Source organism: Perognathus longimembris, chromosome 5, assembly GCF_023159225.1.
Source record: "Perognathus longimembris pacificus isolate PPM17 chromosome 5, ASM2315922v1, whole genome shotgun sequence".
Classification (NCBI taxonomy): Eukaryota; Metazoa; Chordata; class Mammalia; order Rodentia; family Heteromyidae; genus Perognathus; species Perognathus longimembris.
This window is the reverse complement of record NC_063165.1, coordinates 84,779,612-84,803,731: the sequence shown is the minus strand read 5'-3', so window position 1 is coordinate 84,803,731 and position 24,120 is coordinate 84,779,612. Positions and strand designations below refer to the sequence as shown.

General features: G+C 63.9%; 2 protein-coding genes across 4 annotated transcripts; one reads left to right on the top strand and one right to left on the bottom strand.

Moving 5' to 3' along the window:
• The first annotated feature begins 239 nt into the window (after nucleotides 1-239).
• Nucleotides 240-15,266, top strand: Clcn2 (chloride voltage-gated channel 2). The gene is given in 25 exon segments (XM_048347257.1): nucleotides 240-477; nucleotides 2,680-2,836; nucleotides 2,962-3,093; nucleotides 3,332-3,460; nucleotides 3,544-3,677; nucleotides 3,766-3,843; nucleotides 3,920-3,998; nucleotides 4,126-4,251; nucleotides 4,335-4,419; nucleotides 4,511-4,612; nucleotides 5,570-5,654; nucleotides 5,803-5,958; nucleotides 6,603-6,672; nucleotides 6,867-6,977; nucleotides 7,202-7,415; nucleotides 7,665-7,798; nucleotides 8,811-8,935; nucleotides 8,937-8,987; nucleotides 9,065-9,164; nucleotides 9,279-9,352; nucleotides 9,606-9,665; nucleotides 9,765-9,803; nucleotides 9,922-10,026; nucleotides 14,501-14,587; nucleotides 14,697-15,266. Coding segments are annotated over 25 exon segments (2,700 nt in total). The 5' UTR covers nucleotides 240-405; the 3' UTR covers nucleotides 14,892-15,266.
• A 69-nt stretch (nucleotides 15,267-15,335) lies between these two features.
• On the bottom strand, nucleotides 15,336-24,000 carry Fam131a (family with sequence similarity 131 member A). 3 transcript variants are annotated; one of them, XM_048347259.1, is made up of 7 exons: nucleotides 23,817-24,000; nucleotides 22,537-22,597; nucleotides 21,457-21,599; nucleotides 19,394-19,487; nucleotides 19,004-19,186; nucleotides 18,751-18,867; nucleotides 15,336-16,814 (listed from the first exon to the last, which is right to left on the bottom strand). In XM_048347259.1, the coding sequence occupies exons 4-7, from the start codon at nucleotides 19,461-19,463 to the stop codon at nucleotides 16,339-16,341; spliced, it is 846 nt and encodes a 281-aa protein (XP_048203216.1). In that variant the 5' UTR covers nucleotides 19,464-19,487; nucleotides 21,457-21,599; nucleotides 22,537-22,597; nucleotides 23,817-24,000; the 3' UTR covers nucleotides 15,336-16,338. The 3 variants fall into 3 exon arrangements, with proteins under 3 accessions (XP_048203216.1, XP_048203217.1, XP_048203215.1); XM_048347260.1 differs by lacking the exon at nucleotides 23,817-24,000 and adding an exon at nucleotides 23,110-23,153; XM_048347258.1 differs by lacking the exons at nucleotides 22,537-22,597; nucleotides 23,817-24,000 and adding an exon at nucleotides 22,191-22,526.
• Nucleotides 24,001-24,120: the final 120 nt, after the last annotated feature.

The following is a 24,120-nucleotide window of genomic DNA, read 5'->3' as shown; positions in this document are numbered from 1 at the left end:
CTCCCCCTCCACGTGCCCGCCGCCCCGCCCGCCCTCCCCGGCCCGGGGCCCGCGCCGGGCCCTCCCCCCTCCTCCCGGCCCGTGGGCGCGGGCTGGCGCGCTCCCAGCGCCCCCTGCCGCCGCCGCCGCCGCTCCCGAGCCCCGGAGGCGGCCCCCGTGCGGACCCCGGCGGGGCTGGGCCGGCGGGCGGGCGGGGCGGCGCCCCGGGTCCCCGCCCTCGGCCCGCCCGCCGGGGAGGGGACGCGGGCGGGAGGCTGCGCCCCGCGGCGCCCGCGCGGGACCCGCGGCGCTCACTCTGCGCTCGGCCGTCCCGGCGGCGGGGAGCGCACGGGGGCCGGGCCGGGCGGGCTCTGCGGGCCGCGAGCCGGATCCCAGGCGGCGGCGCCCCGGCGGCCGGGCGAGGCGATGGCGGCCGCGGCGGCCCCGGCGGCGGGGGAAGGGATGGAGCCTCGGGCGCTGCAGTACGAGCAGACCCTGGTAAGCGAAGCCGGGCCGAGCCCCGGAGGGTGCGCACGCCCGGGCACCGCCGCCCTGCGGGGCGAGGGGATCCGGGGCTGCCCCGGCTCGCCCTCAGCCTTCTGAACTGGGGAAACTGAGGCCTGGAGGTCTGAGAGGCTGCAGGGCCGGGGCGTTGGAAAGCTGCCTGCCGGGCGGGGGGGGGGGTCTGCGGAGGACGTGACACCCGGTGCTCGGCCCAGGTGGCCCCGGCACACGTTTCCTTCCCAGCACCGCACTGCCCCGTGCACACCCGTGAACTTTCTCCACACCCCCCGTCTCCACCACTCAAGACGGTCCGTGCCCCTCGTGCCCCTGCCTCGTCCACAGCACCGGGCTGGGCAGAGGAGCCCAGAGTGCGGGGTAGTCAGATGGTCAGGTCCGAACCCAGCCCCAAGCCCTCGCCTGGGGGGGAGGGGGAGGGACGACCTAAACTCGAGCCCTGGCGGGAACCCCTCGGTGGATCCTTTGGGGAACAGGAGGCCTACCACCATAGGAGGAGGCAGAAGCTTTAAGAATGTGGGTGTGGGAATTGGGACCTTTGTTCAAGCCAGGTCTGGAGAGGCAGCCCCACCTGCCCGAGGGGTGTCCCTTGACCCCATTAGAAGCAGGGGTCCTATGCTCAGAGCTGACTCATGGCCATTACTGGTACTTGGTACTTGGGAAACCACACCGTGTGACCCTTCTTAGAGGTCTGTCACCGGGGTGGGGGACCCAAGTAAAAGGAACGGGCCCGGTGGCTCCTTTTTATCAGGCTGGGCTGGAATTTGCCCGGGAAGGTGACAGGGAGGAACCACTCTAGGAAAGGGCCTGGGCTGTTCCCCGAGGGAGGGAGGTGCCCAATTACCGGACAGAGTGACTGTGTGAAACTGGGTGACTGGGAGAGGTGGGAGGTGGGAGCACAGGGAGGGGAGAGGGGCGAGCCCCTGGAGTCTGAGGGGAGGACTGCTGTCAGTCTGCAGCGGCCGGGGAGAGGAGCCAGCGCGGTCCCCTCGGGGAAGCCGGCACCTGAGTCCCGAAATGGTGTCACTGTGGCCCCAGCCACATCTCCCGTCTCCTTCCCGGTGTCCCTATCTCTGGAATGAGCTTTCAGGGTCAAGCTCTCTCCTGGCCAGGCACTGTGTGCTCCGGCCTCTCCCCCTTCTCCCTCTCACCCCTTTGTCTCTCCCTCACCCCTCCCACTTACTGGGTCTCCTTACTCCCTGCTCTCTTCCTGCTCCCCGCTCCACCATTCATCCCCCTCCTGGGTTGCGCTCTCCCCTCATCTCCTCTCTCTTTTGCCTTCTGTCTCCAGTTCCTTTCCCCTCTGCTACTTCCATTCTCACTATCTGTCACCCTCTCTGTGTGTCTCTATCTTTCCCTCCCCCCCCCCCCCCACCCTGGGCCCAACAGGAGTCCTTTGTGTCCTAAAGCTCTGCGGGTGGCAGCCGGAATCTACTCCTCCCCACCCCCCAACACATGGCCAGCTTGGCAGGTCTAGCCCCGGCTCCGCGACTCTCCGGTCGCATCGCCCCATCTTCCCCGGTCCCAGCCTCTGCCGTCCCCGGACCTGACACCAGGCCACCGCTACCCACTCTCCACTCCCGCAAGGAGGCTTTCCGCTCCCAGCCGGGCCGGCTGGCCGGCCAGTGGGGGGGTAGGGGTGGAGAATGGGGACAAGGGGATTAGGGTGGGTAGGAGGAGTGCAGCTGAGTTGGTCACAGGCCAGAGGCCCAGCAGGAACGTGATAAGGATTGGGGCCCCGCCTGCTCCTAGGCCCATCTTGGCTGCCCTCAGCTCTACCAGGCTCTTATTGTTGCCCATACGCCCTTGACCATTTCTCGCTCTCTGACCTTTCCTCCTCCCACCTTCTGACTGTGCCTTCGGTTTTTCCATCCTCTGGGCCTTTACCTCCCACTCCTCCTCAGAGCCCCTCTCCCTCTCCCTGGGAGAAGAAGACCGATTATTCCACACGTGCACACCCCCCCCCCCCAGAGCTGTGGCCCTGTACCTTGGCTGTCCCCATCCCCCTGACCAGGACAGCCCCCACAGTCTGCAATCACTGTGCATTGTTCCCACCCGCGGGCAGAGAGGGAACTGTGGGTTCAACAGGGGGTATACAGCGTGGAAGCTGGGAGAAGGGGATGTTGAAGCCCCAGGAGCCCCCTCTGCACACCGATGCCAACACCCCCCGTCTTGCTCCAGATGTATGGCCGGTACACTCAAGAACTCGGGGCCTTTGCCAAGGAGGAAGCCGCTCGAATCCGCCTGGGGGGACCCGAACCCTGGAAGGGGTCCACTTCCGCCCGAACCCCCCCAGAGCTCCTGGAATATGGACAGAGCCGCTGTGCTCCGTGCCGCAGTGAGACCCGAACGGGGGGGCCCAGGGCCTGGCTGTGCTGGCCGGTGGGGGAGGGGCGGGCAGGGAAAGGGACTGGAGGATTCGGGGTGCCACCCTCCCCGTGCGTGTCCCCTCTCCTGCCCTAGTCTGCTCCGTACGCTGCCACAAGTTCCTGGTGTCCAGGGTTGGTGAGGACTGGATCTTCCTGGTCCTGCTGGGGCTGCTCATGGCACTGGTCAGCTGGGCCATGGACTACGCCATTGCCGTCTGTCTCCAGGGTGAGGGGACGGCCTGGGGAGGGCTAGCCTGCTTCTTCTACACCGCAGTTGTTGGGGCGTCTTGGCTGCTGAGCACTTTCCCCGGCCGGGCATAGCGAGCTGTCACCCCCACGGGCCGCGGCTTACCTGCGGTGGGCTCTGGCCCCGCGCAAGCCCTGTAGGTCCCAGATCCTGCCCCCTGGGGCCAGGCAGGGGGTGGGGGAGGGGGGGGACCCAGCAGCCCTTCTCTCCCCCACAGCTCAGCAGTGGATGTCCCGGGGCCTGAACACCAGCATCCTGCTCCAGTACCTGGCCTGGGTCACCTACCCGGTCGTGCTCATCACGTTCTCAGCCGGATTCACGCAGATCCTGGCCCCTCAGGCTGTTGGTATGGAAGGAGGGCAGGGGTGGGACCTGGAGCACTAAGTGCGCGCGGCGTGACCCTCCCGCCCCGGGCCTGCACCCCGGCAGGGTCCGGCATCCCCGAGATGAAGACCATCCTGCGGGGAGTGGTGCTAAAAGAATACCTCACCCTCAAGACCTTTGTGGCCAAGGTCATCGGGCTGACCTGCGCCCTGGGCAGCGGGATGCCCCTCGGTAAAGAGGTAACTCAGGGACCCCCCCCCCCCAGGACGAGGCCGGGCCCAGGTCGGGGCGGCCCCGCCCCCACTCACCGCGGTCCTCACCCTCCAGGGCCCTTTCGTGCACATCGCCAGCATGTGCGCCGCCCTGCTCAGCAAGTTCCTCTCCCTCTTCGGGGGTATCTACGAGGTAAGGGGACTGGGGGCGGGGGGCAAGGGCGAGGGGGCCGCTGAGGGCGGCCTGATGTCTCCCGCCCCCCTGGCAGAATGAATCCCGGAACACAGAGATGCTGGCGGCCGCCTGTGCCGTGGGAGTCGGTTGCTGCTTCGCGGCGCCCATTGGAGGTAGGCGGGGCTCCGCCAGCGCCACGCCCACCGCTGCCCTCGGGGTCCAGGCCCCCCCCCCCCCCCCCCCCCCCCCGTGTGCAGGCCTCAAGCCCGGCCCTCCCGGGCCTCCCCACCCCACCCCCAGGAGTGCTGTTCAGCATCGAGGTCACCTCCACCTTTTTCGCCGTGCGCAACTACTGGCGGGGCTTCTTTGCGGCCACCTTCAGTGCCTTCATCTTCCGAGTCCTGGCCGTCTGGAACAGGGATGAAGGTGGGGGTGCCTGTGGGATGCTGGGGGGGGGGGGGGACCCAGGAGGCGAGGCCCGCCAACCCTCCCTCTGTTCCTCCCTCCAGAGACCATCACCGCTCTCTTCAAAACCCGCTTCCGGCTGGACTTCCCCTTCGACCTGCAGGAGCTGCCCGCCTTCGCTGTCATCGGGTGAGAGCCGGGGGCGGTGACCGGTGGAAGGAGGTGTCCCGGAGAAGCCCTCCCCCCCCCCAATGCCCCGGTGCTCCCCTCCCTCCTCCAGGATCGCCAGCGGCTTCGGGGGAGCTCTCTTCGTCTACCTGAACCGCAAGATCGTCCAGGTGATGCGGAAGCAGAAAACCATCAACCGCTTCCTCATGAGGAAGTGAGTTCGCCCGGCCTCTTCTCCAGGCCACCTTCTCCGGCCATGTGAGGGCCACGGGGCGGGGGGGGGGGGGGGGACAGGGAGAGACGTCAGCCAGTGGCGTCTCTGGGCTGGCCGAGGGTCACGACGTCTGCGGGAATGGCCTGGGGACGGACGCTTCTGAGAGTTTAGTCAGGGACGGAGGGCATGTCGTGAGGAAGCACTGAAGCCTTCCCCCGCGTGCGCCAGCTAGCCGTGCTTCCCTGGAGGACGACCGAGCCTCAGTCTACCCTGCAGTCCGTGGGGAGGGACATGGTTCTCTCACTCGTGACCTGAGGGTCGTGAGAGGAAAAGCCCGAGCTGTGACTTCTGTTGGGCCTGCAGTCTGGAGGGAGGGAGGGAGGGGCGTGTCACCTGAACCTGCTCCCCTTCGGCACCTCGGTCAGCTTCACAGTGACCCCCATGCCTCCCCCCCTGCCGAGACACAGGCGGGGGCATCCCTCCCCTCCATACACCTGCCGAGACACAGGCGGGGGCATCTCCCCCCTCCATACACCTGCCGAGACACGGGCGGGGGCATCCCTCCCCTCCATACACCTGCCGAGACACAGGCGGGGGCATCCCTCCCCTCCATACACCTGCCGAGACACAGGCGGGGGCATCCCTCCCCTCCATACACCTGCCGAGACACAGGCGGGGGCATCCCTCCCCTCCCCTGCGCTCTTCAGCCAGGGCGCTCTGAGGGCTGAGGTGGACCTCCTGCTGCTGCTACCCACTGGGGAGTCAGGACAGACAGAAAGGCCTGTGGTCAGGTTCCCCCCCACACACACTCTTATCCCTCCCCCTTCCGTTGGGTCTGCGTGCTTCATGGAAGAGCCCCGGCTCTGCTCTACCCCGGCCGAGGCGTGTGCCCACGGGTGCCCGGCCCTCCACGGAAGGGGAGCCCCCGCGTCTGATACGGCGGCATGTACCCTCCAGGCGCCTGCTCTTCCCAGCCCTGGTGACCCTGCTCATCTCCACGCTGACCTTTCCCCCAGGCTTTGGACAGTTCATGGCTGGACAGGTAACCTTGATTAAACAGAGACACGCATCCGCTTCCCAGATGCGTTCTTTCCAAAGCCGACAGCCCCGGCGGCGTGCCCGGGAATCCGCGCGGCCCCTTCCCAAGACTCCGTCTGAGCCCCGGCCCGCCATACCCCTGTTCACTTTAGCTGTCACAGAAAGAGACACTGGTCACCCTGTTTGACAACCGGACCTGGGTCCGCCAGGGCCTGGTGGAGGATCTAGAGCTGCCCGGCACCTCGCAGGCCTGGAGCCCGCCGCACGCCAACGTCTTCCTCACTCTGGTCATCTTCATTCTCATGAAGGTAGAGCCGCTTGCCTGGTCACACGCGCGTCGACAGCGTCCGCCCGGGTCCCTAGGCAGGGCTCCTGTTGGAAGGCTCCGCCGTGCCTTCGCTCCCGCGAGGCAGGCATTCTTCTTGTGGGCCAAGAGGTTATTTGGCCCCAAGTCGCCACCGCTGGATGGTGTGAGAGGATTTAAGCCCAAGCCATCTGCTTCCAGAGCTCGGCCCCCTCCCTTCACCTCTGGGGGTGAGGGGGAGCAGGGAGGACTGCACCTGCCAATGCCAAGTGCGGAGGCGGCTGCCTGTACTCTCAGGGCCCAGGCGGCCAAGGAAGGAGGGTTGTGGATTCTGAAGCCAGTCTGCACTAGGACTAGATAGCAAGACCCTGTCTTTAAAAAAAAAAAGCCCGGTTCTGGCTCACCTCTGTAATCCCAGCTACACTGGAGACTGAGAGCTGAGGGTAAAGGTTCAAAGCCGGCCGGGACAGGAAAGTCGTGACACTCTCATCTCCCATTAGCCACCTAAAAACTGGAAGTAGAGCTTACAGTGGCAGAGCGCTAGCCTTGAGCAAAGAACCTCAGGGACGATGTCCAGGCCTTGAGTTCAAACCCCACGACCCACAAAAAACATAGTAAAAAACTAAGAACCCCGCGTTGTGCCTGCAGTTCTGGATGTCGGCCCTGGCTACCACCATCCCGGTGCCCTGCGGGGCCTTCATGCCGGTCTTTGTCATTGGTGAGTCTGCGGCTTCCTGCGCCCCCTCTCCCCCCCCCCCGGCCAGCCCCAGCCCAAACCCCCACCCTTGCAGGGCTGACTCCTGCACTGAGTGACCCCCCGGCCCCCTCCCTACCCTCTGACCCTCTGTCTTCCTAGTGCCCCCCGCCCTCCCCCTCCACTACCTCTCTCTCTTCCCGCCCCCCTCCCTGAAGGAGCGGCGTTTGGACGCCTGGTGGGTGAAAGCATGGCGGCGTGGTTCCCGGACGGGATTCACACGGACAGCAGCACCTACCGCATTGTGCCTGGGGGCTATGCGGTGGTTGGTGAGTGCCTGGGTCTGGGGTGGGGGGGGGAGAGTGGGGGGGGTTTGCAGGCTGCCCCTGCCTTAGAAAGCCTCTTGACCTCATCAGAGTCTGGGACTGTGGTGCCCCCTGCTGGCAGATGCAGAAGCCCCATGGGGGGCGGGGGAGGGGGCAGGCTAACTGGGGAAAGGAGGGTCCTTTAAAGGGGGGGGTGCCTGGGAGAGACTGAGCGCGGCTGTCCCCAGGGGCGGCCGCGCTGGCCGGGGCGGTGACGCACACGGTGTCCACGGCCGTGATCGTGTTCGAGCTGACGGGCCAGATCGCGCACATTCTGCCCGTCATGATCGCCGTGATTCTGGCCAACGCCGTGGCCCAGAGCCTGCAGCCCTCGCTCTACGACAGCATCATCAGGATCAAGAAGCTGCCCTACCTCCCCGAGCTGGGCTGGGGCCGCCACCAGTATGGAGGGATGGGGGACGGGGGGGGGGGGAGGCTACGGCACCCCAGGGCCCCCCAGAACCACTGGGGTACAATAAAGCTAGGAGACTGGCCACGTTGCTCCCTGGCCAGTAGCTGGCCCACACTGATGAGAGAGAAAGGGGGGCCCCCCGACCTTGACCATTAGCCCCTGTCCCCCCCCCCACCCCCCCCCTCTGGGCTGTGCCCCCCCCGCGCCGGCCACAGACGGGGCGTCTCCTCCGCCCCCAGGCAGTACCGGGTGCGAGTGGAGGACATCATGGTGCGGGACGTGCCCCACGTGGCCCTCAGCTGCACCTTCCGGGACCTGCGCGTGGCGCTGCACAGGACCAAGGGCCGCATGCTGGCCTTGGTGGAGTCGCCCGGTGAGGAGGCTGGGGGGCGGCCCGGGGGCCGAGGGGGGCCAGGCTCCGCCCCCCGGGGCCGAGGGGGCCCAGGCTCCGCCCCCCGGGGGCCGAGGGGGGCCCAGGCTCCGCCCCCCGGGGCCCAGGGGGCCCAGGCTCCTCCCCCGGGGGCCGAGGGGGGCCAGGCTCCGCCCCCCGGGGGCCGAGGGGGGCCCAGGCTCCGCCCCCCAGGGGCCGAGGGGGGCCAGGCTCCTCCCCCGGGGGCCGAGGGGGGGCCCAGGCTCCGCCCCCCGGGGGCCGAGGGGGGCCAGGCTTCGCCCCCCGGGGGCCGAGGGGGGCCAGGCTCCGCCCCCCAGGGGCCGAGGGGGGCCCAGGCTCCGCCCCCCGGGGGCCGAGGGGGGCCAGGCTCCTCCCCCGGGGGCCGAGGGGGGCCCAGGCTCCGCCCCCCGGGGGCCGAGGGGGGCCAGGCTTCGCCCCCCGGGGGCCGAGGGGGGCCAGGCTCCGCCCCCCGGGGGCCGAGGGGGGCCAGGCTCCGCCCCCCGGGGGCCGAGGGGGGCCAGGCTCCGCCCCCCGGGGGCCGAGGGGGGGGCAGGCTCCTCCCCCGGGGGCCGAGGGGGGCCAGGCTCCTCCCCCGGGGGCCGAGGGGGGCCAGGCTCCTCCCCCGGGGGCCGAGGGGGGCCAGGCTCCGCCCCCCGGGGGCCGAGGGGGGCCCAGGCTCCGCCCCCGGGGGGCCGAGGGGGGCCAGGCTCCTCCCCCGGGGGCCGAGGGGGGCCAGGCTCCGCCCCCCGGGGGCCGAGGGGGGCCCAGGCTCCGCCCCCGGGGGGCCGAGGGGGGCCAGGCTCCTCCCCCGGGGGCCGAGGGGGGCCAGGCTCCGCCCCCGGGGGCCGAGGGGGGGCCAGGCTTCGCCCCCCGGGGGCCGAGGGGGGCCAGGCTCCTCCCCCGGGGGCCGAGGGGGGCCAGGCTCCGCCCCCCGGGGGCCGAGGGGAGCCAGGCTCCGCCCCCCCTCCTGAGCCCTCCCGCTTGCCCCGCCCAGAGTCGATGATCCTGCTGGGGTCCATCGAGCGCTCGCAGGTGGTGGCCTTGCTGGGGGCCCAGCTGAGCCCCGCGCGCCGCCGGCGGCACCTGCAGGAGCGGCGGCGCGAGGCCCAGGCGTCCCCGCCCCCCCCACCCCGACGGCCCCCCCGGCCCGGAGCCCCCCGCCCGCTTCCAGGTGAGGCGAAGCGCCCCCCGCCACCCGCGCTTCCCGGGCGGCCCGGGCCGCGGCCTCAGCTCCTCCCCGCCCCCCAGGTGAACCCCGAGGACGCCCACGGGGACACGCACAAGCCCCTGAAGCCTGCCCTCAAGAGGGGGCCCAGCCACACCTCCAGCCACCGGGAGAGCCCCACAGGTGAGCCAGGCCACGGGGGAAAACGGGGGGGGTGGGGGGGCGCCCCCTCCATCCTCCCCGGGCCCGCTCCCCAGTGTGACGCGGCCCGTCCTGGGCCTTGTGTTTGGGACGCAGGCAACGGGGAGTCCACGGGCATCGCCCTCAGAAGCCTCTTCTGCGGCAGCCCCCCTCCGGAGGCCGCGGCCCAGGTGAGCGGGCCGTCGGGGGGCGGGGGGGGGGGGTGGCCCTGGGGCTCCCCCGCGGCTCGCTCTGCCGTCGGAGCCGCGCCTCAGCCTCGCCTTTGGCGGCCGGGGTGGGACGCTCGGGCCTCGACTCTCAGGCCTCCCGAGGGGCCGGGGTTGCGGATGGGAGCCGCCCGCACACCGCGCCCCGTCCTTGCCGTCGTCGGTCCCGGGGTGCCCTCCCCGACCTAAACTCCCCTCCGCCCTGGCTCCCACCCAGCTGGAGAAGGCCGAGCCCTGCGAGAAGCGCAAGCTGAAGCGGGTCCGGATCTCCCTGGCGGTAGGTGGCGCCGCCCCGGCACCCCAGCCACGGCGGGCAGGGCCGGCCGCGCCGGGGACCCCCTCACGCGCCTCCCTTCCTTCCCTTCCTCCTTGCTAGAGTGACTCGGACCTGGAAGGAGAGATGAGCCCCGAGGAGGTGAGGTGCCGCCGGACTCCGGCCCCCGCTTCCTCGTGGCCGACGGGCGGGATCACGGGGGGGGGGGGGGGGGGGAGCAGGCCGGCTTCCTCCCCGACGCTCGGTCTCCTCCCCGCAGATTCTGGAGTGGGAGGAACAGCAGCTGGATGAACCCGTCAACTTCAGTGACTGCAAGATCGACCCGGCCCCCTTCCAGCTGGTGGAAAGGACCTCTCTGCACAAGGTACCTGCGCCCCCCGCCCCCCGTCCCCGGCCACCGGGCAAGGAGAGTGGGCTGTGTCTGCCCTGAGATGGTTGGGACAGCAGGGGGGCGGGCAGCCAGGGCCCGGAGCCCTGTCCTGCTCCCACATCGCCCTGCCTCTGCTCAGCCTCACCCCCAGGGAACTGCGGACCAAAGCCACAACAAAGACAGGGCTTGAGCTGGGGAGCAGCCAAAAGGCCGGGCCGCGCTCAGAGCCAGGCAGGAGGCTGCCAGCGCCCAGCCAGGCTGATACACCCACGCCGGGGAAAATGGGTGAGAAACCAACAAGCTAGCAAACACCGCGGCGGGGCGGGGGGACCGCCGAGGAGAGATCAACAAAGACGGGGAACGCCCGGCGGGGGGCTTGGAATGTCAGACCCCGGAAAGCCTGATTTCATGTAGGTCAAAGGAAAGCTGGTAGGGACTAGGGAAGCTAGCTCGGCAGAGGGGCAGACGGGCCCACAGCCACCGCTGGAACGCGGTCCTGACTGCTCGGGAAGTTGGGGGACCCGGGAGCCGGCCCCAGGGGACGCTCACAGGAGTCCGGGTGAAGGCCTGGGCCGAGCTGTGGGATCCACGCCTCTGGAGGGCGAGGCAGGAAGGACAGGAAGGACAGACAGGAACGAAAGGCAAAGGATCACCAAGGAATTTGCAGCCTTTACATAAGGACTTCAGATGGAAGTGCGCGGGGAAAGGGAGAGGGGCCGGAGGACAGTGGAAGGCTTTGCTTTGAAGCCTTCCTGTCTGAGACCTCTCAATGATTTTTCCACAGTGGTCGATCTTATCATAGTCCTCAGATAGCCATACTGGTGATGACCATGATACTATTATTTTTTTGGGGTGCTAGTAATGTTCCAGAGCTCTTCACGTGTAATTTATTACAGCCACAGAGGAAGACAGATATTGCGATACCCCAGTTTTTATAGATTGAGAGACCAAGCAAGTTGCCCAAAGCTATACAGCTAGTAACAGAATTGGGCTTCGAACAGAAGATAGTCTGGGGCTGGGAGTATGGCCTACTGTGACCTACTCAGGAAGTTGAGTTCTAGAGAACTGCGGTCCAAAGCCAGCCCAAGCAGAAAAGCCCACGAGATCAATATCCAAGATAAACCAGCAGAGACCCAGGCTGGAGGAGCGCCAGCTGAGCAAGCAAAGTTCTCAGGTTAAAAAAGTTGTTTTAAAGGGGGGAAGAGGGGGCTGGGAATATGGCCTGGTGGTAGAGTGCTCGCCTCGTATACATGAAGCCCTGGGTTCGATTCCTCAGCACCACATATAGAAAAAGCCGGAAGTGGCGCTGTGGCTCAAGTGGTAGAGTGCTAGCCTTGAGCAAAAGGAAGCCAGGGACAGTGCTCAGGCCCTGAGTCCAAGCCCCAGGACTAGCAAAAAAAAAACAAAACAACAACAACAAAGGCAATGGTCTAAATCATTTTATTTGTTTTTGTTTTTGTTTCCAGTCCTGGGGCTTGGACTCAGGGCCTGAGCACTGTCCCTGGCTTCTTTTTGCTCAAGGCTAGCACTCTGCCACTTGAGCCACAGCGCCACTTCCGGCTTTTTCTATATATGTGGAGCTGAGGAGTCGAACCCAGGGCTTCATGTATACAAGGCGAGCACTCTACCACCAGGCCATATTCCCAGCCCCTGAATCATTTTAATCCATAGGGAAACTGAGGCATGCAATGCATGGAATCAGAGGTCATTTGCCTGAGTAAAGTTTAGCAGTCAAACCCAGATCTGGCCCAGCTCCCGGGATTCTTTCAGAAGGCCATGTTGTCCCTTTCCCTGTCAGTTCACTGTTCCCAGGCCCAAGAAATTTGGGCCTTCCAATGGGCTCCCTGGTGTCTAATTAAATTAAAATGAAAAAGAACAAAGTAAGCATTTGTTACAAACTTAAAAATCAGAGGAAGGAGAAGAAGCCTTTGAGGGACTGACTTACACAAGTACAAAGAACCGGAATGATAAGGACATAAAAGATTAAGAATTTAAAATGTGTTGCAGGCAGGCCTGAGAAACCAATAAGTAGTAGCCCAACTAAGTTCAGAGGGGGAACTTGGGAGAGAAGGGAGAATACACAGAGACCGTTTCAAGACATGTGCAGCCGCTGGCCACAGTGCCAGCTGGCTCCCTTGTGTATCAGAGGCGAGGAAGTCAGCCTATCAGTGTGGAGGCCAGACTTGTATAACCAGTGTCCTCACTGTGTAACCTCATCAATACCTTGGCCTCTCTCAGTGTCACATCCTTATCTATGGTCAGGATCGTGCCTCCCGTGAACTCTGACATGTGAAGGATTTATAATAGTGCCTGACACATAGCAAATATCCAACGTGTTAGGAATTCCTACCAGGTAAACAGGGGGTGTGGGGGGTATACCGAGGGAAGGATGGACGTGTGGAGAGAGACGGGTATGTTAAGGAAAACATGAGAAATTATGTAAGACTGGAAGCCGGGGTTCAGGGCAGAAGCTAAGGCTGGAAAGCCAGCCTGGGCTTGGCTTTGGGAAGGTTTCAAGGGCTGTCCTAAGGAGCCTGGGTGCTCTTCACGTTTGAGAAAGCTCACAGGATGGCAGAGTCAAGCTAGAGGCACAAAGTAGGAGGACCATTGCTGGGTTTTTTGCCACAGTAGCCCAGTCCTGGGGAACACAGTGAGGGAAGCTGTTGGGGACCATGCCTACATGTGCAACTAGTAGATTGGTAACCTCACACACTGACACAGACAAGCGGTATGGAAACCTACTGTGCACCTGCCAGAGTTCAGATTACGATTGTACAGAAAAGGCAGAGCACCGATGGCTCACGCCTACAATCCTAGCTACTCAGGAGGCTGAGATCTAACGATCTGATTGGAAGCCATCTGGGACAGGAAAATCAGTGAGGCTCTTAGCTCCAATTAAAAACCAAAAAGCCAGAAGTGGAGCTGTGGCTCAAGTGGTAGAACACTAGCCTTGGCCCCAAAGGCTCAAGGACAGCAAGCACCCAGCCCCTGCGTTCAAGCCCTAGGACTGGCACAAAAGAAAAAAAGATAGTAGAGAAAAAAAAATTCGAGGAACTTTTTTAATAAGCTTCTTGAGAGAAGATGAGAGGAATAATTTGACCCTAAAAAGATAGAGCTAGGGCTGGGAATGTGGCTTAGTGGTAGAGTGCTTGCCTAGCATGCATGAAGCCCTGGGTTTGTTTCCTCAGGACCACATAAACAGAAAAAGGCAGAATTGGCACTGAGGCTGAAGTAGTAGAGTGCTAGCCTTGGGTAGAAGAAGCTCAGGGACAGTGCCCAAGCCCTGAGTTCAAGCTCCAGGACTGGCAAAAAAGAAAATAAAAAAAAAGATTTCCATCTAGAAGAGACAGGGAAATGAAGGCTAACTAGTATGTAGATATGAGGAACTTTCTAACTAATGGGTAATTATAGGAATTAAAGGAACACAGAGGAACCTAAGTTCAAACCATAACTTCTTAGCTGGGTACTGGTGGGTCATACCTGACTACTTGAGAGACTGAGAGATTGGGAGCATTGTGGTTCCAGGGCAGCCCATTCAAAACCGTTTGCAAGACCCCTTCTTGCCTGAGAGGTGGGTACAGTGGTGTATGTTGGTTATCCTAGCCATGAGACATCAATCACGGCCCAGACAGGGAGACCCCATCACAAAAAGCAACCAGTGCAAAAAAGGGCTGTAGGGATGGTTCAGTGGTGGAATGCCTGTCTAGCAAACACAAGGCCCCTGAGTTCAAACAGTGACGCCTTTCCCCTCCACCAAAGTCCTGGACATTTTGACACTTTTCATAAATGCAGTCATGCCTCAGATGGAAAAAGGTAAAACATTCTGGAATTCCCTCCCTATATAGTTTCAGAGCATCAGAAAACGTTTTGAAAGTTCGAAGATAATTGAACTGAGTTCTGAGTAATATACACTCAAGAGCCAAAGACCTTCCAAGCCGTTTAGACATGGAATGCTTGTGCCCACTGGCTCTTGTTCTTATCCTGGGTCCTCTTATCTGCCAAAGCCTCCAGGCTTCTAATTCCGCAGCCTCCTACCCTCCCTGCCGCCGGCTGGTTCACCCTTTGCACGAAGAGGCTGCCTATGAGCACTCGGAACACTGAGATAAATGATAGGCCAGACTTCCAGGAACTGCTGAGTCAGGAGACACATTTTGAAGCCATCTGGCCCAAGAAAATCCACTGGGCATCAGGGGACCTGACATGTCTAGACCCGCAATCGTCACATTTGATTATTTGAGGGTGCCCAGAGAAAGGAAAATTGGGGAGTGCAGAAGCCCCACTATAGCTGCAGAAGGATTTCAACTTTCTGGTTCCTGGAGTCTAGCAACACGGTATCGTTCCCACGACAACGTTCCCTTCGGCAATCCCCCCACTATCTGTAGAACCCCTCCACACATCTGTCATTTTGAACCCCTTGTCCTGTGGTTATGAGACACCCCTCGCCGCCGTGTTTTCTCTCCACCCACAGACTCACACCATCTTCTCACTGCTGGGCGTGGACCACGCTTACGTCACCAGCATCGGCAGACTCATCGGGATCGTCACCCTGAAGGAGGTGAGAGGACAGGACCCCCAAAGCTGCTTCCACAGGGCTTGGGGTCTTCTGCCTGGACCTCCCCGGGAGCAGGGAGCTCGGAGTCCAAGCACCTCTCTCTCTCTTCCAGCTCCGGAAGGCTATTGAGGGCTCTGTCACGGCCCAGGGTGTCAAAGTCCGGCCACCTCTCGCCAGCTTCCGAGACAGTGCCACCAGCAGCAGTGACACGGAGACCACGGAGGTGCACGCACTCTGGGGACCCCGCTCTCGCCATGGCCTGCCCCGAGAAGGCAGCCCTTCCGACAGCGATGACAAGTGCCAGTGAGCCGGCCCCTCGACGCGTCGCGCGCGCCTCCCGCCGTGCAGGAGGCCCAGCCCCGCGGTCCCAGGTGCTCCCGTGGTGTCCCACCCCGGCCCCCACCGTGGAGGAGGCCCGGCACTGCCCGGGCAGGGTGCGTGGGGTCATGTGACCTTTGCTTCCCTTTTGATGGGGAAAGGCAGAGAACTAAGATGGGTTTCTACTGGAACCTACAATGACCAGATGTATATAGAGATTTACAAAGATTTTTATATTAATTTAATAAAACAAATTCTTAAATAGAACAAAATAAACACCTAATGAGCCACTGATAGAGTGCCGTGCCCACTGGCTCTTGTTCTTACCTTGGGTCCTCTTGCCTGCCAAAGCCTACAAGGCTTCTGTTTCTGCAGCCGCATTACCCCCCCCCCCCCACATACCCCCCCCTGCAGCCACAGAAGCCCAGAGCCGGTTCCGTGGGATGTGGGGTGGCGCCAAGGGCCCCTCTGCCCGGCCACCGACGCCCTGGCTGGGGCAGGGCCCCTCGCAGTGTGGCTGTGGCTGTCGATTAGGTCAGGAAAGGCACTGCCTCCTCTGCCCAAGGAGCCGCCCTCCCGCTGACTGTCGCCTGACTGTCGCTCACTGGCACAACTCTGGCCCCGCGTCCCGGCCCTCTCGGAGGCCCCCTTGTGGCCCTTTCTGGAAGAACACCGGAACCTCAGCTCTGCGCAGTCCCGGCCAGCCCACCTGGCAGCGCCCCACTCGAGGAGCACTGTGCGGGAGCCTGCCCATCCCGGGGGGCCTGGGAAAGGGCCACAGGCCTCACGGGAGGGGGGAGGGGGGTCAGGAGCAAGGCGGCGGGCACGCACGCGCGTCACTCCGGTGCCTCCTAGACAGTACCCGACCGAAAGAACAGACCAGAAACTCTCTGTCTTTACAAAACAAGGAGAAGATGATTTAGAGAGGGTGGAGGGGGAAGCACAGCACGAGCCCGGCCGGGCGAGGGGCCCTTCGGGGGCGGCTCAGTCCGGGGGCTCCCCAAGGGCAGGAGCCAGCCCCCCAAGGTGGAGGTGGTTCTATTAAGCACTGCACGTGGACTTGAAGGTGAGGAGAGAAGCGGAGGAGAGGGGTGGGGGGCCGGGGGGGGGGAAGAGGCCTTAGCCCAGCTCCCTCCCCCTCCCCCTCCCCCCCCCCCAGGAGTTCACATCGTCCAGGAGGAAATGTGGCATTTGAGATTGAAGAACATGAACGACACGGCCCGCCACAGCGGCGGCCATGCCCCAGGGGCCCCGGGCAAGCCCCGGCAAACCCCCGGAGTGGGGGCAGGACATGCGCCCCCAGCTCGGCCCCCGCCTCCTCTCCACACACTTTCATGCAAAACACGACGACGACGAGGACGACGACGGAGAAGCGAGGGCTCCCGGGCGCCCTGGAGGCTTCGGGGCGCACGTGCCGCCCCCCGGCACCGTCCGGGTCACTGTCCCTCGGGCTCCGCCTCCTCCTCGTCGAAGGACGCCACCCCGGAAGAGGCCACGTCCGAGGCGTGCCGCTGCCGCTCCCAGCTCCCCGCCGCGGGCAGGCAGAGCGGCGCGCAGTCCGCGCAGGGGTCGGGCTCCTCCTCGGCGGGGGAGAGGCAGGATTCCGTGAGGGGCGAGTTGTAGAGCGAGTCCCGGGCCTCCAGGGCACCCAGGCTGCGGAAGGCACTTTCCCGGCTGGGGGGCAGTTTGGCGAGCAGCAGCTCGTCGCCCAGCAGCTGCGAGGCGAGGCGGGCGGGGGAGCCCAGCAGGCCGTCCTCCAGGCTGCACAGGCTGGAGCACAGGGTGTCTGGAGACACCGTTTGGGAGCAGTCGCTCTCGGGCTCCACGGAGCCCTGGCGGACGGGCCGGGAGAATCGGCGCCCCGAGAACAGGTCCTGGAGGTGGGACCCCAGAGACAGCTGCCCAGACAGGTCTGCGAGACACAGGAAAGACACGGCAGCTCGTGTCAGTTGAAACGCCGGCTAACCCCGAAGCCACGCGGTCACTCCCCGGGCCCCGCTGTTTCTGCCGTGGCTGGGCGGAGGGCGTGGGCAGGGGCCGGGGAACTGTGGACGAGTCACGCTTCTCTAAGCCTTAGTTGCTTTCGTGGTGAATTAGGGATTCCACTAATACCGGCCTTATAGGGTTGCTGAGAGCACAAGTCTGGCACACAGGACACGGCAATAAACACAGGGACACCACATAGGGGCCTCCAGCTTGTCCACTGTGAGGACTCAAATGTGAGCCACGCTCTGCTCATCAAGCGGCATGCGGGGGTACGCCCACCGGAAAGGGGGTGCCTCCTAAAAACTGGCTTAAGAGCGGGGCTGCTGGTGGCTCACCCCCGTCATCCTCGCTATTCACAAGGCTGAGATCTGAGGATCGAAGTTCAAAGCCAGCCAAAGCAGGAAAGCCCATGAGACTCCTATCTCCAATTAAGTACCAAAAAAGCTGAAAGGGGAGCTGTGGCTCAAGTTAGTAGAGCTCTAGCTTTGAGCAAAAGCAGCTCAGGGATAGCACCCAGATCCTGAGTTCAATCTCCAGGACCTGCACACACACACGTGCATACACATACACACACACACACACAAACCAACGTTGCTAACGTTGAACACTACTCAGAAGATTAAGACCTGGAGGATTGAGGTTCAAAGCCAATCTGAGCAGAAAAGTCTGTAACAGTCCATCTCCAGTTAACTAGTAAAATGCTAAACTGGAAGTGTGGCTCAAGTAATAGAGCACTTGCAAGCACAAGACCCTGAGTTTTTAAATACTAATACCACTGGTGGGGGGGGGGGGAAGGTGATGAAGGGAAAAAAAATAACGAAACACGTGTTCAAAGTTTCCACATAGGCTAGTAGCAGCCCTGGATAAATGTCAAGTTATCCCCGATCCAAAGCAGAACTGGAACTCAACCAAGCGAAAAGATTTGTGGCTGAGGGTTCCATTTGGGCCTCTGGCCTTGTGGAAGGTAGAGCATGTCATCTGAGACCGAGGGGAGGAGACTCATAGAAACCATCTTCGAAGGCATAGAGGAGGGGCTGAGGATGGGGGTTCAGTGAGGCCCGAGCCCAGAAACTACAGAGCAAGCCGGTCCGGGGAAGGAAGATGAAAGGAAAGCCGTGCACAGCTGCACAGCCACAGCCCCAGGCTCCGCTCTGCAAGGACTGGCCGGGAGCGCAGCCCACGGGGTGGAAGGCAGGGATGCTGAGGGAGAGCCAGACCGTGGGGAGGCCAAGCCCAGCAGGTCTTCCTGTTTGCCTAGGAGCAGCTGCACTGTGCCTCGTGTCCTGCCGCAGTCAGACAGGCACCCCAAAACCTCCTACACACGGGGCTGCACAGGCATGGCTACAGTTCCTGACTCTGTGTATGTGTGCTAGTCCTGGGGCTTGAACTTAGGGCCTAGGCACTGTGGCTGAGCTTCTTTTGCTCAAGGCCAGTGCTCTAACCACTTGAGCCACAGTACCATTTTCAGTCAACAGTCTCACAGGCTTCCTTGCTCGGGCTGGCTTGGACCCACGACCCTCAGATCTTAGCCACCTCAGGAGCTAGGAGTACAGGCTCCATCTACCAGCACCTGGCAGGTCTCTGATCTTCTCTCTATCGACCGTTCTGAGGACTGCACAAGACACAACCGCACACATGGAAGAAAAACAGCTACTCCGTTTCCATCTGCTGATTTCCTATGCATGACTGTGGCCAGCCCTCCCTGCGCCCGCCCCCCCTCCCCCCCCCCCCCGGGGCTGTCTGCAGAGCCTGCCCTCCCCTCCCTTGAAAGCTAACGGTGCTCTGGGTGTGACTCAGAGGATGACGAGGCCTATCCGGCAGGTCCAGCTCGGCTCGCAGCACTTGCCCAGCCCACCCCTCACCTGTGTCAGTGCCCCCAGCAAAGTCCTCGTCGTAAGAATCATCGGTGGAATCGTCCCCGTCCATCGAAGACCACGCCCGGAGCTTGGCTTCTGCGATAGCAAACTGCTCAGCTACTCCTAGCGGGGGAGACGGGGAAGTCATCGGCCCAGGAACAAGCCCCTGCCTTCCTGGCAGAGACAATTCCCCAGCAAGACTAAGGAGAGCGGGGGCCCTCTGGCCAGCGCGGGGCTTGACGCCCTTCGGGCCACCCACCGGCTGCAAAGCGGGCCTCTTGCTCGCCCTCGCTGAGGTCGGAATAGGAGGAGAAGGCGGATTCCAAGGCAGCAGGAGAGTCGCTGGGCTTGCTCCAGCCCTTCCACTCAATGAGGTGAGCCACTCGGCCCTGAGCCATGGCTGTCGGCTTAGTCACGTGGTCTTTCACCACCTGAGAAATACCTGCGCGGGGGAGGGGATGGAGTGAGGGCACGCGGCCGGGGACACGTGGCCGGACACGTGGCCGGAGAGTGGAAGGGGGCGGCAGGCGGGACCCCGACGTGCCTTTGGGGGAAGCACGGGGATTCAATGGGAAGAGAGACAGCCCCGCAACGCCGAGGCCCAGGCCGGTGGGCGGAGGGAGGCCAGGGCGGGCAGCGCGCCGCCTACCGTGCAGGGAGGATCTGGCCAGCGCAGCGATCTCCTGGATGGTGAGGGCTCTCCGGGACTTGGGCAGCATCGCGACTGTGTCTCCAACATTCACCTGGGGTGACACACATCAGAAAGAAGGTCAGCGCCCTTCCCCCAACCTGCCCGGATCCCATCCCAGGGCTCAGCGGGAGTGGGGTGCTGGTAGGAACACCCAGGCAGCACAAGTGCCCTAGTGGCTGCTGGGGTCCGCTCCCAGGCAGCCACGGGCCCAAGGGAATGGAACTGTCGCTAAGCCTCCATCTTCCCAGCGCCCAGGCAGGAAGCAGGCAGGTCAGGAAGTGAAGAATCATGCAGTGGGACCTCTGAGGAGAGGGAAGGGAGAAACAGAGAACGTTAGGGTATCGGGAACTCCTTCCTGTGAGGTTCCTTCCCCGCCCAGCCTTCAGGATTCACGTTGTAGCTGGTCCTAGACTTCCTACCACCGCCACATTCTCAGCCCGACCCAAGCCAAAAGGAAACATTCCTCCCCACGTGGAGCCCCCCGCTTCCCAACCTCCCTACTCCGCAGTCACCCCACAGTCCTCCTACCCCCCAATCCAGTTCCCCACTTAGACTGTCATCAATCTAAGCTTTGCCTGTCCGCGTCTGTTGTTAAGACCTAGGGATTCCAGTTCCCAGACACCCCGGATGCTACCCTCATCCTTCCTATCCAGGCTGCCATTGCCCTTCCTCAAGTCTTCAGGGCCCCTGCCTACGTGAGCGCAGTCCCAGTTCCCCAACCTCCACATCTCCTCATGACTTTCCCAGCCTAGAACACTGTGTATGCAAGCCCGCCCTCCCTTCCTCCCTCCTCCCCTCCCTCCCTTTTTCCACGGCTGGCTGGCTTTCTCATTCCAGGTTTGGCTGAAACACCCCCTTAGAAGAGCTTTCTGGCCTCCCTGCCGGTGGTCCACCCACACCCTGGAGTCTACTATCCTCTATCCATGTCTCTTATTTGTGACCCTCCATCGCAGTGTGTAATTACAGCCCGGTTCATTTGTTTGTTGGCCTCTCTCGCTGTTGTGATGACGGCTGCACCCCAGTATTTAGCGCACTGCTCCATGTAAAACGCATAAGCTGAATGAACGAGGCGAAGTAGAAATGTAAACAAGTAATTTTCCTCAATGTGCGGCTGGTCCCAGCATCGTCTCTACTTAAAATCTCCGCCGGGCTCCTCCACTGGGGCGACATCAGTGCAAACTTCCTACCCAGGCGCTAAAGAACCCCGCCAGGCACTGGGCGAGGCCCCTGCTTTCTTCTCAACCTCCCGGGAGCCCAGCCCTGGTCCCTGCCCAGTGGAACCCCACTCTTGCGCCCTTCCTGTCCCTAGGCAGCCGGCCTGCCTCCAGGAAGAAGTCAACGTGCGCTGGTCAAGAAGGCCGCCACCCCTGGAGACCTGCCTCGAGCGCGCCCACCGCCCCGCTCTGACACAGCCTCCTCCAGCTCTGTCCTCACGCTGTTCCTGAGGCGACAGTGGGTGGATCCACCCGGGCTCCCAACTCCATCCTGTGCCTGGCTCAGGGGTCCTCGGCAGGCCCCGGTGACTGTTCCCTTCCATCCCCACCCGTGCCCCTCCTCTGGAGAATGTGCAGAGAGGGCCCACAGGCTGGGGTCTGTGGCCTCTGGCCAGCCCCGGGAGGGGGGGCGCTCCCTTCCTCCCCAACACCCCCAGCAGCATCGGTGCCTGGCATTCTGTTCCGCGCAGCCGCAGCCCAGACCCGCAGGAAAGGTGTATGTCTCCCTGGCAACCCATCACCATGCAACAGGGTCTCCTGGGATACGGCCAGGGATGCGCTGACGTCAGCGCCCCGGGCCTGGCAGGCCCGCCCGCCCGCCGCGGGGCTGGCGCGGGGCCCGGCGGGGCAGGGCGGCGCGGAGGCGGCCCTCGGGGCGGGGCGCCGAGCTGCGCCGGCCGGATGGATCGCGCCTCCGCTCGCTGGCAGGAAAAGGGAGGCTGGAGCAGGAAGGCAGGGCGGGGGTGGGGAACAGAGGCCTCCCTCCCTCCCTCCCTTCTCCCCCCATCATCCCAAGGAGCCCAGCACCTCGGGCAGGTCCTGGCTGTCCACAGAGGAAGGGCGGGAGGAGCGGCTCCAGCCACGGAGGGTCCGAGCGGATCCCAAGGAGGACAGAGAGAGGCCACGAGGAAGCTCGATCCACTCCACAGCCCACGCCGGGTCCGAGGCCACTGCGGGGGGGGGGGGGGGCAGACGGTTCAGCTGGATTCCCACCCCTGCCTGTGGATGCGCGCCCTCCCCCCCATCTCCCAGCACCTCAGGGACCACCTGGTGCAAGCCCCCCTCCACACCCCGTCCCACAGCTCTGCCTGGGGCCATCTGGGCGCGCCCCAGGGGCCTCTTACACAGGGTGAACCCCAAAGGTGGCTCCCTTCTAAAACCCCCGTTTCTCAGCCTACCTACCTCCTCCTCCTGGCAAGCGCACGGAACTCTCCCACCCTGGCCCTGGCCCATGACCACTCTGGGACCCTCGGCAGGCTTGCTGCCTCCCTTCTCTCCTGCTGCCTCCGTCCTTCTCACCAGCCTCAGCTGGTCCAAAGCTCTTTAGTCTTTTCTGGAAAACCCGTGAATTGTTTTCTTCCCTAGCCATCCGGAAAGCCCTTCTCCAGATAGATGCCCCCCCTCCATCCCCAGCCTGGCTCTCCTTTCTTCTGCCTGGTTCGTAATCCCTAAGCCAGAGTAATTTTCCTCTCGCCATCTGACCATGTCACTCCTCGGCTCCCCTTCACCTCCCAGCGCACGTCGATGGTCTCCGGTCTCACCTCTGCGACTTGTCTGACAAGTCCATCTTCCTCCAGGCCCTTCCCGCTGCCACAGAAACATTTTACCCAGCACAGAAATCATAGGCATGCTGGCTGTGTTGATGCGGAGAACCGAAAGCCCAGAACTGCTCCAGGCTCAGCTCCCAGTTCTATTCCTGTTTTGGCTCCGGATGCGGAGCCAGTCCCCTCCCCACTTGGAACTTGTGCCTAGTCACATAAGGAGAACACTCCTGCCTCGTGGCTCCGAGGAGGTGGGCGTACCGGGGCCCTAGCCAAGCTCTCTGGATTGGGGAACTGAAGCCCATCCCCTAGACAGGGCCAACAGGCCATGGACATCCCAACTGACCTTTAGCTGGAGTAGCCGTCTCTGTCCCTGAGCCTCAGCCAGTTGGTGGTCCCCAGAGATGCTACCAACCAGAAGGAAGACGACAGGTTACAGGCCGTCCCTGGCCCCCAGCTAATACCAAGTCAGGGCTCTCTAGAGCAGTCCCGAGGTCAGCCAAACTCCCCACTACAGGAAGAGATGACTCCCTACACTCCAAACGGGCCAGAGGGGTCCAGGTGGGCAGCCTGCTTCTCAGCTTCAAATGCCGGAATTCCTCAGGCCAGTAATCCTAACTTCTCAGGAGGCTGGGGTAGGAAAGTCCATGACACTCCAATTAAGCACCGAAAAAGCCGGACGTGGAGTTGTGGCTCAAGTGGTAGAGCCACACAGCCTTGAGCAAAAAAGCTCCTGGACAGAGACTACCTAGGTCCTGAGCTCAAGCCCCAGGACTGCCGTGCACACACGGAAGCACGCACTTGCACATGCATGCATGCGTGCGTGCCCATACCCCACACACGCTAGAATTCCTCAAGCAAAGTGCAAATTCAGAGTTTCGCCCTAAAGACCCTCAAGAAGCGATCCCATTAAACTGACCACTTTCCCTGGCGGTCCGAGGACCCACGCCAAACCCAGTCTTGGGTATCCTAAGCCCTGCCTGGCGTTAGGCGCTGGAGCCGTCCGTTAACACTGAGGTCCAGCAGGGGGGCAGACCCGGAGAACACAGGCCTCCCCATGAATCACAACGGTGCACGCTCGGGAGGGCGGCTCGCGTCTCTCTCTCGGCTCTTTTTTCTCTTCACAAAGTTAAAAATGGTTTGTTTTGCCCTGGCGGGGGAGGGGGGGTTGGAAAAGCAGCTGTGTGCCCACAGGTGCCCCGCACGGGGCCTGGGCCCTCCCCCTCCTGCTCCTCCACCGGCTGCCTCGGAGGTGGGGTGGGGGCCGGTGTCAGGCCCGGTCCGCAGGCCCGCTCCGGAGGGCGGCGGCGGGGCGGCGCGGGGAGGGCGTGGGCGCGCCGGGCCGGCCGCCAGGGGCCGGGCAGCTCGGGGCCTCGGGCCGCCGCCCCTCCGGGGGGGACCGCGCCAGCCGGGGCGGCCCGGACCACGCGTCGGCCCCGCAGTGCCGGGAGGCGGCCGGCCCCGGAGCGGCCCGAGCCGGCGAGCCCCCTCCCCGCCCCTCCCCCGGCCCGGCCCGCCCTCCCGGGCAGGCTCCTCCCCCTCCCGGCCCCGGCCCCCTCCCCAAGGCCCCCCGCCCCGGGCGCCCGCCGCCCGGCCGCCCCGCCGCGCCCGGCCCCCGCTCCTTACCCTGACCCGCTGGGCTCCGGGCGCCGACGCGGCCCATGGCGGGGCGGCCCGGCACGCTAGCCCGCGCTCGGAGGCCGCGCCATCGCCGTGCGGGGGGCGGGGGTCGGGCCGCGGCCACCGCCGGGGAGGGGACGGCCCGCGAGGGGGGCGAGGGGGGTGGGGGAGGCCGCGCGTCCGCCGCCGCTCCCGGGAGAGGGAGCCGGGCCGGTGACGTCAGCGCGGGGGCGGGGCCGCGCGCCGCCCCGCCCCGACGTCGCGGGCGCACGGGCGCGTCGCGGGGGGAAGCGGGGCCGGGAGCCGGCGG

What these genes read in the sequence shown, in the direction of transcription:
- Fam131a (XM_048347258.1), bottom strand. Translation starts at nt 22,278, where the DNA reads ATGCCTATGATTTCTGTGCTGGGTAAAATGTTTCTGTGGCAGCGGGAA. An exon ending in ACAGCCAGGACCTGCCCGAG is followed by an intron (nt 19,488 to 21,456) that starts GTGCTGGGCTCC and finishes GTGTCACCCCAG; the next exon opens with GTGAATGTTGGAGACACAGT. An exon ending in TGCTGGGGGCACTGACACAG is followed by an intron (nt 16,815 to 18,750) that starts GTGAGGGGTGGG and finishes TGTGTCTCGCAG; the next exon opens with ACCTGTCTGGGCAGCTGTCT.